At 36.3% G+C, this 16,026-nt stretch overlaps 2 protein-coding genes and 1 pseudogene across 2 annotated transcripts; 2 read left to right on the top strand and 1 right to left on the bottom strand.

Moving 5' to 3' along the window:
* Nucleotides 1–1,651: 1,651 nt before the first annotated feature.
* HT7 (hexose transporter 7) lies at nt 1,652–5,446 on the top strand (the record flags this gene model as incomplete). The annotated part of the gene is given in 4 exon segments (NM_001280908.1): nt 1,652–1,916; nt 2,555–2,874; nt 4,180–4,803; nt 4,887–5,446. Coding segments are annotated over 4 exon segments (1,581 nt in total). The 3' UTR covers nt 5,373–5,446.
* A 2,824-nt stretch (nt 5,447–8,270) lies between these two features.
* LOC104880700 (sugar transport protein 7-like) lies at nt 8,271–9,213 on the top strand (annotated as a pseudogene).
* A 5,400-nt stretch (nt 9,214–14,613) lies between these two features.
* LOC104880696 (uncharacterized) lies at nt 14,614–15,791 on the bottom strand. Its single transcript, XM_010658249.3, has one exon. The coding sequence runs from the start codon at nt 15,665–15,667 to the stop codon at nt 15,089–15,091; it is 579 nt and encodes a 192-aa protein (XP_010656551.1). The 5' UTR covers nt 15,668–15,791; the 3' UTR covers nt 14,614–15,088.
* Between the last annotated feature and the right edge of the window lie 235 nt (nt 15,792–16,026).

Genomic DNA, 16,026 nt, shown 5'->3' on the forward strand with positions numbered 1-16,026 from the left:
CAGGCCGTCGGATAGAATGGATAGAGGAGAACATGGGGTTGTCGTGGCAAATTTTTTTTTTAATTTTTTTTAAAGGAAATAAGAAGTATTAATTGGATAAGGTTTGGGTTAAAAGTTAAAACAGAATTCAATTTCCAATAAAAAATTATTATTCTTTTATTAATGAAATGGATATTTGTAAAGAAAAAGAAAGAGAAATGGTCATAGCCCCACCTGACCTAAATTAAGTACTCTTCCGATAAACTTCTCCTTAAATAAGCTCCAAATTTTAATTATAATTAACGGTCCATGTAAAGATAAGGTTTGGAATCATAAAGAAAGCCGATCGTGGAAAATAAAGCTATTGGGTGGGCATTAAGAAGTGAAATTAATTTCTCCAACTTTCAAAAGTAGAACACCTAAATTCTACAACATTGGCCCTTGGACTCCAACTTTCAATAGGAATTAAGGTAAATCAATTCTACACGATCCTCAAATCTGTAGAAAAATCAAAAGGAAACAGAACTGCCTAGAAAAGAAAAAACCTTCCTTTTCATAAAGCTAACCATGCCCAATCCCTAAATTGGGAATATTATCTGCATATCAAGTTAGGGGAGATCTTCTCATACCCCATTATAGCCACAAGATAAAATACCAAAATTTTCAAATACAATATCATCTCTTTACCACTGCATTGGTGATGGGGCTGAGTGATGATAGTGAATTATTTGGCTTCAATGTAGAGAGTGGGGCCTGATAAAAGGACTCTGTTTTTGTTTTTGATTTGGCACTGAATTATTTTATGTCTGGAAGATTCATTGGTGTTGATGGTGCACAGAGATGGTGACTCTCAACAAGTTGAGGAAAATTACAGCCAAGTACTATAAAATATTCATACACCTTCATGCATTATATTTGGTTTGGTGACAAAGTCCTCTTGCCTTTCTTTATTAAACAAAAAGAGAAAATAAAAATGAAGATTTGGTTGTGGTTAAAATGAAATTATGGGGAGTTTTTCAAAGTATTGGTGTCATTCCACTGGGTGTATTTATGGAAGGGAGACTAAGCAAAGTCAATAATAATAAACTGTCACTGCGAAAAAAGGGTTGTCTCTGACTTTTTCTGAGATGTTTTGGATTATAGGGGGTGGGCTTGCGTGTGATGAGCCCACCATCCATGACTCGGAGGAATGCAGACATAGCAGATAAGAAATGGAATCAGAAACTGAAGCAAATCCATATAAACTTCCAACAGGAAGAACAAGCCAAGTGGTGAAGAAAAGACAGAGGGGGAAAAGCGTTGAAAGCCCATTAACCTTTTTAAGGGTCTCTCTCTTTCTGTTTCTTTTCTTGCCTTTTCAAGCGTCTCCAAAACCACCCAAAACCATTTTTTTTTAAATGGAAGTTTTTTCTTGGATGGTAACTTTCTTGGGTGCCAAAAACAGAGCAAGCCTTCCGATTGTTTTCATGGTAATTTAATCCCTTCCTTGATTTAAAGCAAGGATTTTTTTTCCTTAAATAATTGTTGTCCTGTATCAAATATTTTATCCATTTGTTGTCGATGAAGACTGGTAACTGATTACGATAGGTCAGCCCCTCATTATTAAAAGCTAATACCATTGTTGATTTTCTCTTCACTTCAGTTGAGAATTACAAAAACCTTGAGTGGGGAACCTCTCTGTTTCTCCTTGTAAACCGCCCTTGGATTGAATTCTCAAGGAGAAGAAGGTCTTAGTCATTTTCCTTGGTGTCTCAACTGTGTTGGGAGAGGAGGAAGAAGAGGAACTATGGAGGTGGGAGATGGGTCTTTTGCTCCTGTAGGTGTGTCCAAGCAGAGGGCAGACCAGTACAAAGGCAGGCTCACTACTTATGTGGTCGTTGCTTGCCTTGTTGCTGCTGTTGGGGGTGCAATTTTCGGCTATGACATTGGGGTTTCAGGTACTTCACTTTTCCTACATCAAAGCTGTAAAATATTCCAGTTTGCTTTTTGTAATGATGAGGGAATCCGTGTGAAATGGAAGAAAATCTCAAGGGAATGGAACTTTTTGCCTTTAGGCATGGATAATTCTTTAGTATATACTACTTTTCAAATGGAGTACTGGGCATCTCATATCTCGGAGGAATGGAATCAGAATTATAAAGAACTTTTTGTAATGACTTTTGGTTGGCAAGTGTGGAGAAGATTAAAATTTGAAACCAGATGGGTCATTAGTCCGTGAACAACAAAACAAGACAGAAATTCTAGTAGCCAAATTGGGACTCTATTCAATTTTCCTCTGCTGATTTTGCTTTCAAATTTATGCACTTTTCAAAACCCCTCAGATGGGGGTTACATCCACAAAGTCCTGTTTTCGATGTTGCTGTCACCACAAATCTAATCCTGGACAAAACTCCAAATGAGAGTAGAAAGTAATGGTGATGTTTTTTCTGGATTTGATTATCTTTTAGAAGAGTAGCAAAACACAGGTTTATCCCTCTGTTCCTGAATATGATGATCATAAGTGGCCAAATGCCCAAAATGTTCATTAAAAACAAACATAAAAAATTCTTACCAATGCTATCTTGATGAATAACAGGAGGCGTGACATCAATGGATACATTTCTTGAAAAATTCTTCCACACAGTCTATTTAAAGAAGAGGCGGGCCGAAGAAGACCACTACTGCAAGTACAATGACCAAGGCCTTGCAGCATTTACCTCTTCCCTCTACCTTGCTGGTTTGGTTGCGTCCATTGTGGCATCGCCTATTACAAGGAAGTATGGGCGTCGAGCAAGTATAGTATGTGGTGGGATCAGCTTTCTTATTGGAGCTGCCCTAAATGCTGCAGCTGTGAACTTGGCGATGCTTCTTTCGGGTCGGATCATGCTTGGTATTGGCATTGGATTTGGCGATCAGGTAATACAATTTACATGAAACTCTAGTTTTTTTCATGTTGACATAGACTCACTTCTACAGTTCTACCAAACATACATCCAGCATTCCTTATTTGAAAGGAACAGAATTTTCATTCTCTGAACTACCAAACCTTCACAGCCTAAAGGTCTGGTTTGGTGTTTGTCAAGGGGAATGGAGTGCATAAGAACTCCATCATAGAAACATCCATGTATCTCAAAGAATAACTAGAAAAGACTTAATACTTCTTACTTAATAACTTAAGTTAAATTATTTTCGAGTTGTTCAAATAGTTGAAAAACAATTAGAAGGAATTTATAAATGATTTAGAGGTTAGAAATCATGAAAAATTGTAATAAAAATGAAAAAAGAAAAAAACTCATTTCATGGTATTTGGACTTGAAAGACACCCTGGAGAGATCTTGAAAAGTTGGACACAACAGAAATGTCCAAATGTATGATATTGGATAGAATTTAATTGTTTGACAGTTAGGTTGTTTGGAGGGACAGTTCCAGACAACTATAAGAGGGTTTGGATGTACAATTCTGAACATTCTAAGCGTGTTCAAAAATACAGCGTCAGACATTTATAAAACATTCGACTTTGCAAAACTGAACACCATTTGCGACACCTCCTTCTTAAAAAAATGCGAAAAGAAATATAAAAATATTATAAATGGCATACATTTGCACTTTATGACATACCTTGACACTTATGCCATCATTGGAGATGATTATTTGTTTATCCATTGGTGCGAAACACAACTCTCTTGATAAATTTTATTAGAACTTTAGAGAGATTAAAAGAGAAGTGAAGGAAGAATAAGAAGGTAGCATTTAGGGGTGTTTTTGTTCTAAAAATATTCATTATTTAAATGGATGCAAAAATCAGTTTGGTGGATACAAATATAATTTTTTTATTTTTTTATTGAGTATTCATATTTAAAATATCATAGATGCATAAGAATAATTATAAAAATATTTATTATAAAAGATGAGTTGAATGTAAAATCATACTTATGATGTACTTTCACTAAATATGGACAAACGAGACAAAAGAGATTCGAGATTAAGGATGAGTTATCTATTTTAGCTTTTTAAAAACATTTTTTATTTTTAAGTTGTGATATTATATTATTTTATTAAAAATATTTTATCTACTTAATGACTTAAATTGAATCATTAAGTGGTACTGAATATTTATCAAACGCCCTCCCAGTTAGAGGCTCAAGGAGGAAGGAAGGTGGTATGTGTTTTTGCATTAGCTTTTTAAATAGTTGATCTACTCTTTGTTATTCTTGTGTGAAGGCAGTGCCACTATATTTGTCAGAGATGGCGCCGGCCCATCTCCGAGGAGCCCTGAACATGATGTTTCAGTTAGCAACTACGACGGGGATCTTCACAGCAAACATGATCAATTACGGAACTGCAAAGCTCCCCTCATGGGGATGGAGGCTGTCATTGGGCCTGGCTGCATTACCAGCTATCTTAATGACAGTGGGAGGCCTATTTCTTCCTGAGACTCCCAACAGTCTAATCGAACGGGGATCAAGGGAGAAAGGGAGACGAGTCCTAGAAAGAATCAGAGGTACCAACGAAGTTGATGCAGAGTTTGAAGACATTGTGGATGCTAGTGAGCTTGCAAACTCAATCAAGCATCCTTTCAGAAACATCCTTGAGAGAAGGAACAGGCCACAGCTGGTTATGGCAATCTGCATGCCAGCTTTCCAGATCCTCAACGGCATCAATTCTATTCTCTTCTATGCCCCAGTTCTGTTTCAGACCATGGGATTTGGAAATGCTACTCTCTACTCGTCCGCTTTGACAGGGGCCGTTCTTGTTTTATCCACAGTGGTTTCAATCGGATTGGTGGATAGATTGGGTAGAAGAGTTTTATTGATTTCTGGGGGAATCCAAATGGTCTTATGTCAGGTACACATTCAAAAAACACTTCATTTCTGCTTTTTTCCACCATATAACTCTTTCCATTTTTCCCACTTTGGCATGATGAACAGGTGACAGTTGCCATAATCCTGGGGGTCAAGTTCGGAAGCAATGACGAGCTCTCGAAAGGCTACTCAGTATTGGTGGTGATTGTGATCTGCCTCTTTGTTATAGCATTCGGATGGTCGTGGGGGCCACTTGGGTGGACAGTTCCAAGTGAGATATTCCCACTGGAGACCCGATCAGCAGGACAGAGCATAACAGTGGCTGTGAACCTCCTGTTCACCTTCATAATAGCTCAGTGTTTCCTTTCCATGCTTTGTTCTTTCAAGCATGGAATTTTCCTCTTTTTTGCTGGGTGGATTGTTATCATGACCCTCTTCGTATACTTCTTCCTACCTGAAACAAAGGGAGTTCCCATTGAAGAAATGATATTCGTGTGGAAGAAGCATTGGTTCTGGAAGAGGATGGTGCCTGGGACTCCAGATGTTGACGACATCGATGGCCTGGGAAGCCATTCAATGGAGTCAGGTGGAAAGACAAAGCTAGGCAGCTGAGCTTAATTCTTCTGATTTCGGTGAACTTCAAATAATCCATGTAGCATATGGCAAGCCAGGCTCCTATCATGAGCCAAATAAATTAGTCTTTGTATATTGTTGCAGGGTGGAGGGTTTAATTTGGCCTACCGTGAGAGATCCCACATACAAATGAGGCTTTGTTTATATTTTCCGCATGAAGTATGGATGGCTACGGTACAGACTTGGGACGGGCCATCTCTATTCAAACTCCTCCTTTTATTTAAATTTATTTCCATCCTCACCCAAAAATGAAATTAAACTCGTCCTTTTATTTTTATTTAAATTATTTATGTAATTTTGTAAAAAAAAATATTGATATGATTAAAATTAATCAAAATATATAGAAATATTATAAAAAAATTTAAGAAATAATAAAAGTAATAGTATACATGTTAAAGTTGTTTTACTAAAAAAAATTACATAAATATAATTGATATAAAAAAGATGATTTATTATACTTTTTGTTTTAAAATGTTTATGGCTTATTTATTAATTTGTATTTATATATAATTAATTAATTGAAAAAATAATCATTATAAAAGTTATTATGATGTTTTTATATCATGAGATAATTAAAACTAATTATTTTATTAAAAATTTATTTTTATATTTTATTGTTTTTTTTTTTTTGGAAAAACTTTAAATGAAATAATTACTATATATTTAAAGTACGTTTGATAGTGATTTTAGGAATTGTTTTTAGTATTTTTAACATTTAAAATTTTTTATTTTTAAGTATTAGAAATAATTGAGAGACTTCTCAAAATAATTGCTAAATGCAATCTTAATATACATGACTTTCAATAATTAAGGGCAACTTGCCCTAGCGATATTGGCAAGCTTTTTGCATACCCAAGGTCATGGGCTCAAGCCCCGACCTTCTTTGTATGTTGTAGGCTTGTAGCTCGGTAGAGGGTTGGGTAGAGGGTATAATTTGGCCTACCGTGAGATCCCACATACAAGTGAGATTTTGTTTAGATTTTTAGCTGCAAGTATAATCGAGCAAATAAGGTGGCATTTACAAAAAAAAAAAATCTAAATATAACTTCATTTAAATAATTAAGTTTAAATAGATGTTAAATATTAAGTTGTTTTCTTTATTATTATTATTATTTACTTCAATATTAAAGAAATTTGCTTTAAGACTATGTATTTGTTTTTTAACTTATCATAAAAAAGTATAATTTTTTTTTTTTACTTTTATCTTAAATTGTAAAGCATCTTGTTTTAAGAGTTAAGCTTAAAAAAAATAAAGACTAATTTTATTTACTTTTGACTAAATATGCTTAATCCCATTATTTTAAAATCTTATCAAATGTATTTTTTATTTTGAATGAGGAAGGATGTAAGTGAAAATAATAAATAAAAATGATAGATGAAGTATTTAATGAAATTTGAAACCAATTAAGATTAGGTGTATTTATCAGATGAGCAAAATAAAATAAAAAAACAAATTATTCCTAAAGTCTTGTTGGTAGGATATAGGATAAGAGATGATATAACATATTATAATATTTAGTTGGTAATAAGATCAAATAAGTTGTATGATCGTTTATCTTATCTTATTGTTCAATCAAATATGACAAAATAAGTTATGAGATATATTATCTAACTTTTGGTCTGATGATTAAGTTGGAAAGCTCGGCCTTACCTTGCTTGGCGCTTGATTGGTTTAAGAGAAAGACCATACTACCAAACTTGTCTTTGGATGGGAAATCATAAAATGTAAGGTTGAGTATCGGAGGGTAAGTCAGATCCCCTCCTGCTTTTAGTTTGTCAGGTAGAACTCATTTTAGTTCTCGAGTAACTCACTCTACCTCTAATGCCTTGAAGAGGCAGATCAAAATGCATGGGAACAAACACTTTTTTTGAGAAGAGTAAAGCGAGGGATAGGATAGATGAATAGGAGCGTAGCCTTAAGGTTGGCCAAAGTGGAAGGCTCCCTTGACCTCACTGGAAAATGAGAAGGAAGCTTTACTCAACCTTTTAGTAAAGATCAGGGAATCTAAGACTTCTCTTGAGGTCAAACTTCTTCATGTGTAAGAAAAGACGCTAAAAGGACAAAGATGAGGTTTCGGCTAAGGTTTTTAGGGAACTGATAACTGATCTTCAGTCTCTAGATGAGCTTAATCAAAATGAAGGTTATACCTTTGGCTGGGTAGATGCTCACTTGAAGTTGGGTGTCAAGAACTTTGATCCTCCTAATTGCCTTCGATAGTCATTTAGAGGGTTTAACCGGTCAGTACTTGGTAGATGACTTAAGGCTAGATGAAGGGGGCTTTCTAAATCTAATATTTAGGTGAGCTTTACCTTTTTCTTATTGTTGATGCATTAGTCTTATTTTCTCTCTTAGGGGGTGCTTTGGTTCTCCTTGGCTTGCAAGTCCTGGGGATTCTTGGTGATCCACCTATGGGCCCTTCTAAATAGGTCGAGAGGGATATGTAGTAGATATTGCACAAGGATCATGTCAACTGACTTCCATGGACCTGGGAGGTGGCTTTAGGATTAGGTCGACTGTTTCTCCTGAGCGAACTAGGGATGATCTGCCTCAAGAGTAGGGGATTGACATCAACAGGGCTGAGCCTTCTGGAGATGACTGCAAAGAAAGGGTTCTTCTTGTATTTGATGCTATCCTACGAGGCAGCGTGTGACTTCCTAGTAATCTTTTATATCTTTTTGAACAATTTACTGCTTTTGGTGTGATCTTTTTTATTGACTTGTTGGGAATCGAGTTGTTTTGAGTGGGGATTTTCTTTGTTCTCTGGCCAAGAGAAGTTGGCAATTGTGGTAAGACCTTCGAGGAAGGTGGTCAATTCTTGAAAGAGCCACCAGACATGTTTACAGTTTACCTTTTGAAATATCGGATGTACTCTTTGTTGTTACCGTGTGAAGGCAGTGCCATTATATTTGTCAGAGATGGTGCCGACCCATCTCCGAGGATCACAGAACCTAATGTTTCATTTAGCAACTGCGATGGGGATCTTCACAGCAAACATGATCAATTACGGAATAGGAAATCTCCCTTCATGGGGATGGAGGCTGTCATTGGGCCTGGCTGCATTACCAGCTATCATAATGACAGTGGGAGGCCTACTACTTCCTGAGACTCCCAACAGTCTAATCGAACGGGGATCAAGGGTGAAAGGGAGACAAGTCCTAGAAAGAATCAGAGGTACCAAAGAAGTTGATGCGGAGTTTGAAAACATTGTGGATGCTAGTGAGCTTGCAAACTCAATCAAGCATCCTTGAGAGAAGGAACAGGCCACAGTTGGTTATGGCAATCTGCATGCCGGCTTTCCAGATCCTCAACGGCATAAATTCTATTCTCTTCTATGCCCCAGTTCTGTTTCAGGCCCTGGGATTTAGAAATGCTTCTCTCTACTCCTCCGCTTTGATGGGAGCAGCTCTTGTTTTATCCATACTGGTTTCAATTGCATTAGTGGGTAAATTGGGTAGAAGAGTTTTACTGATTTCTGGGGGAATCCAAATGTTCATCTGTCAGATACACATTCAAAAAGCACTTTCATTTCTGCGTCTCCCTCCATACAACTCTTCCATTTTTCCCACTCTGGCATGATGAACAGGTGATGGTTGCCATAATCCTGGGGACAAGTTCAGCGGCAATGACAAGCTCTCGAAAGGCTACTCAGTATTGGTGTTGATTGTGACCTGCCTCTTCGTTATGGCAATCGGATGGTGTCGGTGGCCACTTGGGCGGACAGTTCCAAGTGAGATATTCCCACTAGAGACCCGATCAGCAGGACAGAGCATAACAGTGGCTGTGACCCTCCTCTTCGCCTTCATAATGACGGAGTTCTAGAAAATCTTTTTTAAAAAATTGAAAATCTTTTTTTTTTTTTTTAAACAAAGTCAATTTTTTAAATAAAATTGAAAAACAGTTTTTTAACATAATAAAGATAAAAAAATTTAAATGTTTATCTTAAATAAATTTGGGACCTTCTTTTTTAAAAAACAATAAATTTGAAATCATTTTTTTAGTAGACATAATTTGCAAAGTTTTTAGAATAAAATTGAAAAACCTTTATTAAAATCTTTCTTTATAAAATTGAATAAAAGAAATCATTTTTGGCAAATAAATAAAAATAAAATCCTTTTTAATCAAATAAAAAATAATTTTAGGTAGATAAAAATGGGGATAAAAGCATCTTTTGTAAATAATTTTGTAAAATTTTTCTTCTTTTTTCTTATTAAACGTCATTTTCATTGATAGAATTGAGTTGGGACATTCTTTTCTAAATAAAATCATAAATCTAGTTTTCTAACAAAAAATAAAAATAAAAATCTTTTTCTTGTAAATTAAATTAAATTCAAACTTCTCTCTTTAAATGAACTTGTACTTGTTAATAAAAACAAGAAAAATTATTTGAAAATAAATTTGAATGTGAATAAAATTAAATCTTTTGATAAATAAATGAAAGCTTTATGAATAATCAAATTGGTTTTTAATGTAAATAAATTCTTTCAAGATTTCTTACAATTTTATTATGATATTTGAAATAATAAAATCTTTTTAATAAATCATTTTGTGTATTTCTCATGTATCAATTTTGTATATTTGTGTAATTCGCTATTATCATTACTTTGATGTACACTTGTATTATTCTTTTGTGGTATCCATAATTTACTAACCATTTGTCATAGTTCCATTGACCCATTTAATAGAGACCATTTTTTTAGGGCTTAGAGGGGTATTACAGTTTATCACTGTACCTTCTTGATAGGTAACCTGATATCCGAATCTGTTTTTACTTTGCAAACTTGTCATTTTTCCAAATAAGGAATCATATAAGGTTTTCTTTCTTATTTTGTTTTCCTTTTTAAAAATAAACTAAAATAAATAGTGACTCCAACCTTTCAAAAATAAGTATTTCACAATAAAATGCGAGTCTCACCATTAAGTGGGAACGCACATGAAAATTTTGAGTCCATAAAATGACGACTTCACTAGAGATGTTTAAAGGGTCAAACTTAACTCAAGTTAAAGGGAAATATGATGTTTGATTAGTTAACCAGTGCATACCCTCTTATTGTGCCTTTGTTGTATGCTTGTTTGTTTTAGGGCACATGAGAGTTTGACATGTTGATTACTTCTACTATATATATATTGTTTGTGCCTTGATTGTATATTGTTTCTTGTTATCATGTGGACTTGTATATATCTACTCATATTTATATATATCTACTCATGTTTGTGTATGCTTGTACATATATGCTTTGCATGACTACTTTTCTCCTACATGGTGCATGTTTGCTTGTCTTTATGGGATAAACATTTATCCCCCTATCTTCAACCCCCTAGTCTCAGTTGATTTGTCTTCCCTTTGATTTTGTATTTGATATAAGACTTAATGCTTTGTTTGTTTTGCAATCGAGCTAGTAATTAACAATAAGGTTTAGTTTTAAGTTATATCTATGTTTGAGAGCATATTGGAGAAGGTCATCATGTTGATGTTTCTTGGAGTTTGATCTTTGAAGACTTGTATAGCTCAAAGTTAGATTTAAGATATTTGTGTGATTAGTTTGTTTCTTTTTCTACTTTAGTTTCGTAGGTTTGTTAAATGCATCCACACCACCCACTGTGCACTTTAAATCGTCACTAAGTGTTGAGAGTTATGAGACGCACTAGCCAGTAGGAGAGCCTTTGTCATTACCCCAAGGATGTGAGGTATTACATGAGTAGAGATGGTGACCATCTTGCATGGAAACACCTCGTTTCTTGGAGGCATAAGAGGTTGCATATCGTTGGAGGGTATGATTGATTCTATTAGGGACCCTTTTTAGCTTACCCTTTTTAGAGTCACCTTAACCTTATAGGTTGAGCTTTAGATCATTCAACTAAGATTTCTACCTACACATAGGTGCTTATGAGCCTTTGGTGTCGCTTTAGTCACATTGTGGATACAACACCTCATTTTTTTCTTTTTTTTTCTTTTTGTGCTAAGAGATCAGTACAAGTTTGAGTATCAATTGGTGTACTAATTGAGTCCAACATGCTTTCTCCCTAGGCTTCTGTCAGTTTTCCTTTCTTGAGTTAGCACATTCTTTTAGTTTGTTGTCACTTTCTACTTAACATTTTGGGATACACTCATCGATCATGTTCACCCTTTTACGTTCTACACCTGTCATGGGCTTGATACCTTATTCTTTGATTGATTGTTTCCATTTTCAACATAATATTTTCATTATGGAAATGTGAAAGACATGTTTTCACATTCATATAGTTTTTGAGAGATTCACCTTATTCACCTTATCATTTTCTTTTATAAAGCTTGGGTTAAAAGTTGATTCAAGGATATCCTATTAGAGAAAGGGAATTGATCTCATGATAGTGTCATTCTTCAAATTCTAGATTATTAATAAAAATTCTCTAGTCACATTTGTAGCCATCTCACAATGGACATCTTTATGACTTTTGAGTTTCTATCATACATATAGATTTTGGCTACCATCACAAGATTGTGTATCATATCTTATCATGTGTCATGTTGTGTTGTAGCATGCATCATATCTTTGGTTATCTTGAGTCGCATCATGTGTCGTGTTGTTTTGTCTTTTGCATGTGTTTGTTTCATGTCTTATGGTCACGTGTTGCACTTTTGACTTGAGGCATTTATTCACATATGTATTATGATCTTGAGGTCTAACCCATCACAAATGATATTGAACTTATTGATCTAGGACCAGAGGCTCAACCTAAGGAGTTTGAGACTGTGATCTATTTATCTTATGATCAAAGCAATACTTCATCCTATCCTTTCGTACCTCGACCTTATGCACCTATCTATGACCAACCTTACATATCATTACCCTTGACACAATTGCATGACTTTTTCATCCCTAAGTATGTTAGCTTTATGCATCCCTTCTCTGATCCAACCATGTAGAGTCTGAGAGGGTTAAGCCTAAGGTAGATCTTGTTGTTAAGGGTTGACTTACGATGAGCGAGTTGGTTGATTGTTCTATGGTTTGTTGACCATTCTGTGGTCGAGATGAGCATCTTTAAGGTTGTTACATAATATTTTGATTGGGCCCTTACACATGACTTCAAAGAGTTGGCATGGCTATAAGAGGTTCATTTTATGAGATGATGATGAGTGGCTTGTGATGAAAGAGTGAGCAAATTGCTTTTTGAGAGTGTTGATTGTTCTATAATTGAGCGAATCATCTCAAATTAAGCCCTTACACATGACTTTAGAGAGTTGGCATAGCTATAGAAGGTTTATTTTATGAGATGATGAGTGGTTTGTGATGAAGGAGTGAGAAGGTTGCTCTTTGAGATTGTTGATTATTCTATAATTGAGAGGATCATCTCAAATTAGGCCCTTACATATGACTTGTCAATGCAATAAAACCCACAAATTACCATTCTTTATTTCTTCAATTGTTTCTTTTCAACCTTTTGAAATAATATCTTATTCAATAAAAACCTTTGTCACATTCTTCGCAACTAATTGTATTTTTCATCTCACCATTCCTCCACACACATAAGAACATAATAGGTATTCTAAATATCGTCATTGTCATATTGTTGAAACAAATAGCAATGATGGTGTTGTGCGGAAGTTCATCCTAACTTAGTCCTACGATTCTCCCTTAAGGATCTTAAGCCTTTTTCTTACTTTATTGGTGTTGAAGTCACACACCATCATCATGGGTTATTTATCTCTTAACGTTGATGTATTAGTTTTTAACATTGGCGGCAGGGCCCCGTATTGCATATGAGATTCCTGTTCGTCAACTCCAATAGGCATCACTCCTAAGGTTCCCTTGCTTTTCTCTTCGAGATAGTTGCATTACCAATGGGAATTGCAGTTGATGTCAATCTAGTGGTAGTTCTCAGCCACCTATCATATAAGTGGTAGTTCTCAGCCACCTATCATATAGGAAAGTGGCAAGGGTAAGTATAAAAGTCATTGGCTTACCAACCAGTAAAGTTTTTGCTTTTCCTCGGGTTTAGTTTGATTTGCAATTGGTTACCCTCGATGTCGTGCCTGCCTTCAACTTTGAAGGGGTTTAAGTTTAACTTCATATACCTTGGAGCGAGTTGCATTACCATAGGAATATATAGTTAAAGGAAGCTTACCCAATTACAGTATTAAGCTAAGCGCATTCAGTTCAAGCAATCTCAGGTTCAGCACCCTATATTGACTAAGCTCTAAGCTCTCGTAAATATCTAATGTGAATAAGTTGTAATAAAAGGGTCAGTCCTATTTATCAGTAATAATTTCTATATTAGTACTAGACTAGTATAGTATACTTCTAATATTGACGATCTTTTAGCTCGCACTTGGATGTTAGATGCCAAACCAGTTACCACACAACTTGCTACATTTCCCACTCTTGAACTCCACATCAGTATCTTTCTCTTACTCGGCCTATTAGCACTTTTGCAATGAATAAACTCTCATTATTTATGCATCGCCCACTAGTGATCACTGGCCTATTAGAACTATTGCACATTCTTCTACTAAAGTGGGATACTATCATGTTGCTTGTACATCTAGTGAATTGCATTGGGTATGTTTGGTGTTAATATTCCACAAGTACCTGTTATCTACTACGATGATGTTGGTGCTACTACTCATCTCTCATCTCTAATAACGTTGGTGCTACTCATCTATGCTCCAATCCAATCTTTCATTCTCACATGAAATATGTTGCATTAGATTATCACTTCATTCACAAACAAGTTCAAAGTGATGATGCTTTCTAGTGGCTCATGTTCTCCAAAGATCAATTAACTGATGCATTCACCAAACCTCTTTGCACGATTTCCTATTATTTGAATTTTTCTGTCGTTAATTAGGAGAGCCATAATTTCCAAAAGTATAACGCTTTTCATCGTGTCTCACCAGGTTGAAAGAAAACTCAACTTGGAGGGTTCCACCACCCCTAAGCATATAACGTTTGCTCTTTTCATGTGTATCTCACTGGGTTGAAAAACACTCAACTTTGAGGGTTCCACAGCCTCTAAGGATCACCTCATTCCGTAAAAAATTCAGGGTCAATTTGTGCTTGTTGTCCTCCAAGGTTTAGATTCCCCGATCTTAGTAGAAACGGAAAGCACGATTTAGATGCCCGTTCAGGCAGAATGCTGATCTCGTAGTTGGGGTTTGTAGTTGGGGTTCCCCGTCTGAAAAATATCATCACCATCAAAATAAACAGCAAACACACGAACACACCGAAAAGGGCAGCCTCATTTTATACTAAAAATCTAAAATTTTATTCAAGACTATAGAGCTACAACAAAGTTATGGAAATGTTCAAAAACCTAAACAACCAGTATCAATACTACTTTCCAATACCAAACTATTGAAGAATCAAGCAGAGATGCTTACACACAACGCTGCAAAGCAAAAAACAGAGATTCTTTCAAATAAAACTACCCACGAAATGAAATACCCCACACCCACACCCACACCATCTTCGTCGATGGCTTCATCGACTAATTCAAAGATTATCAGACTAACATAGAATGGAATATACAGCAAACACTACCATGTCTAATTCTCCGCACTTCGCTAGCAAGAAGTCATCATAAGCACTGCTTCGATCACTTCATTTGCTTATTTTTTCTCAAGGTCTTCCTGTTGAAAAAAAATAAAGGAAGATCCATGAGCAGAAGCCAGATCTGTATCATCCGATCAACAACTTTTTAATCTTTTGAGCCTAGGTCAAAGGAAATCGAGACGCAGCAATCGCCGTAGATCGCTAGTGGCCGCGTCGTTACTGGGAGATCCATCCTTCTTTGTGAAAAAAAGAGGGAGTGGAAGAGAACTCGGAGGAGGCGAAGAGAAGAACGCTGATCCGGCATAAAGGCCGTCCACGACCTTCGATTCCGAAACTCTAATCTCTTTCTGAACCATTTCAGGCTCCGGACCTAGCCGATCCGTCGAGCCCAGCATCAAATCCAAATCAGCCTCGCGCCTCGCCCTCCCCTTCCTGTCATTTCCAAGCCCTCGGTTTTTGGGTAGACTCAACGCCTCGCCACGCTTCAATATCGTCACCTGTCCCATGACCAGATTCCTTGCCGGCGACTTCACCACCATCGATCCATACCGATCTGGAACTCGATCATTTCCATTATCTTGAAACCCCAGCGGACTCCGCTTCCGTCGACGAGCCCGCGTACCATTAGGGTTAGGGTTAGAGTTAGGGTTAGGACGAGATTTAAGAAGAGGGGAATAAGTTAGGGTTTCGGGGTGAAAACGATCCCTGAGACAATCTTGGGATCGAAGGACTACAGTGGCCATCTCTTGTTTGGCTAGCAAGAAAACGCAAGAAAATGAAAAAGCCCGAAGAAATCCAGATGATTTCTCTTCGAAATGTACTTAGCTGGGCCTTAGGAAATTGGTACGTGTCCATGGTAGAAGGATGGAGCGGGAATATATACAGAAATGAAAGCGCCACGTGGCCTCCATCACCGTCATGAGCATCGATTCCATCACCCGCGGGGGACGCAAACTGTCACCAGTCTCATACGGACATCATTATTAAGAAACCAAACTTCTTCTGAAATTTACGTGAGTGCCATACCGCGTCTTTATCAACCGCGTTTCTGTGATGTGATAAATGAGGAGGGCGGTGGTAACGTTGGTAATATTGAGAAGAA

Source organism: Vitis vinifera, chromosome 11, assembly GCF_030704535.1.
Source record: "Vitis vinifera cultivar Pinot Noir 40024 chromosome 11, ASM3070453v1".
Lineage (NCBI taxonomy): Eukaryota > Viridiplantae > Streptophyta > Magnoliopsida > Vitales > Vitaceae > Vitis > Vitis vinifera.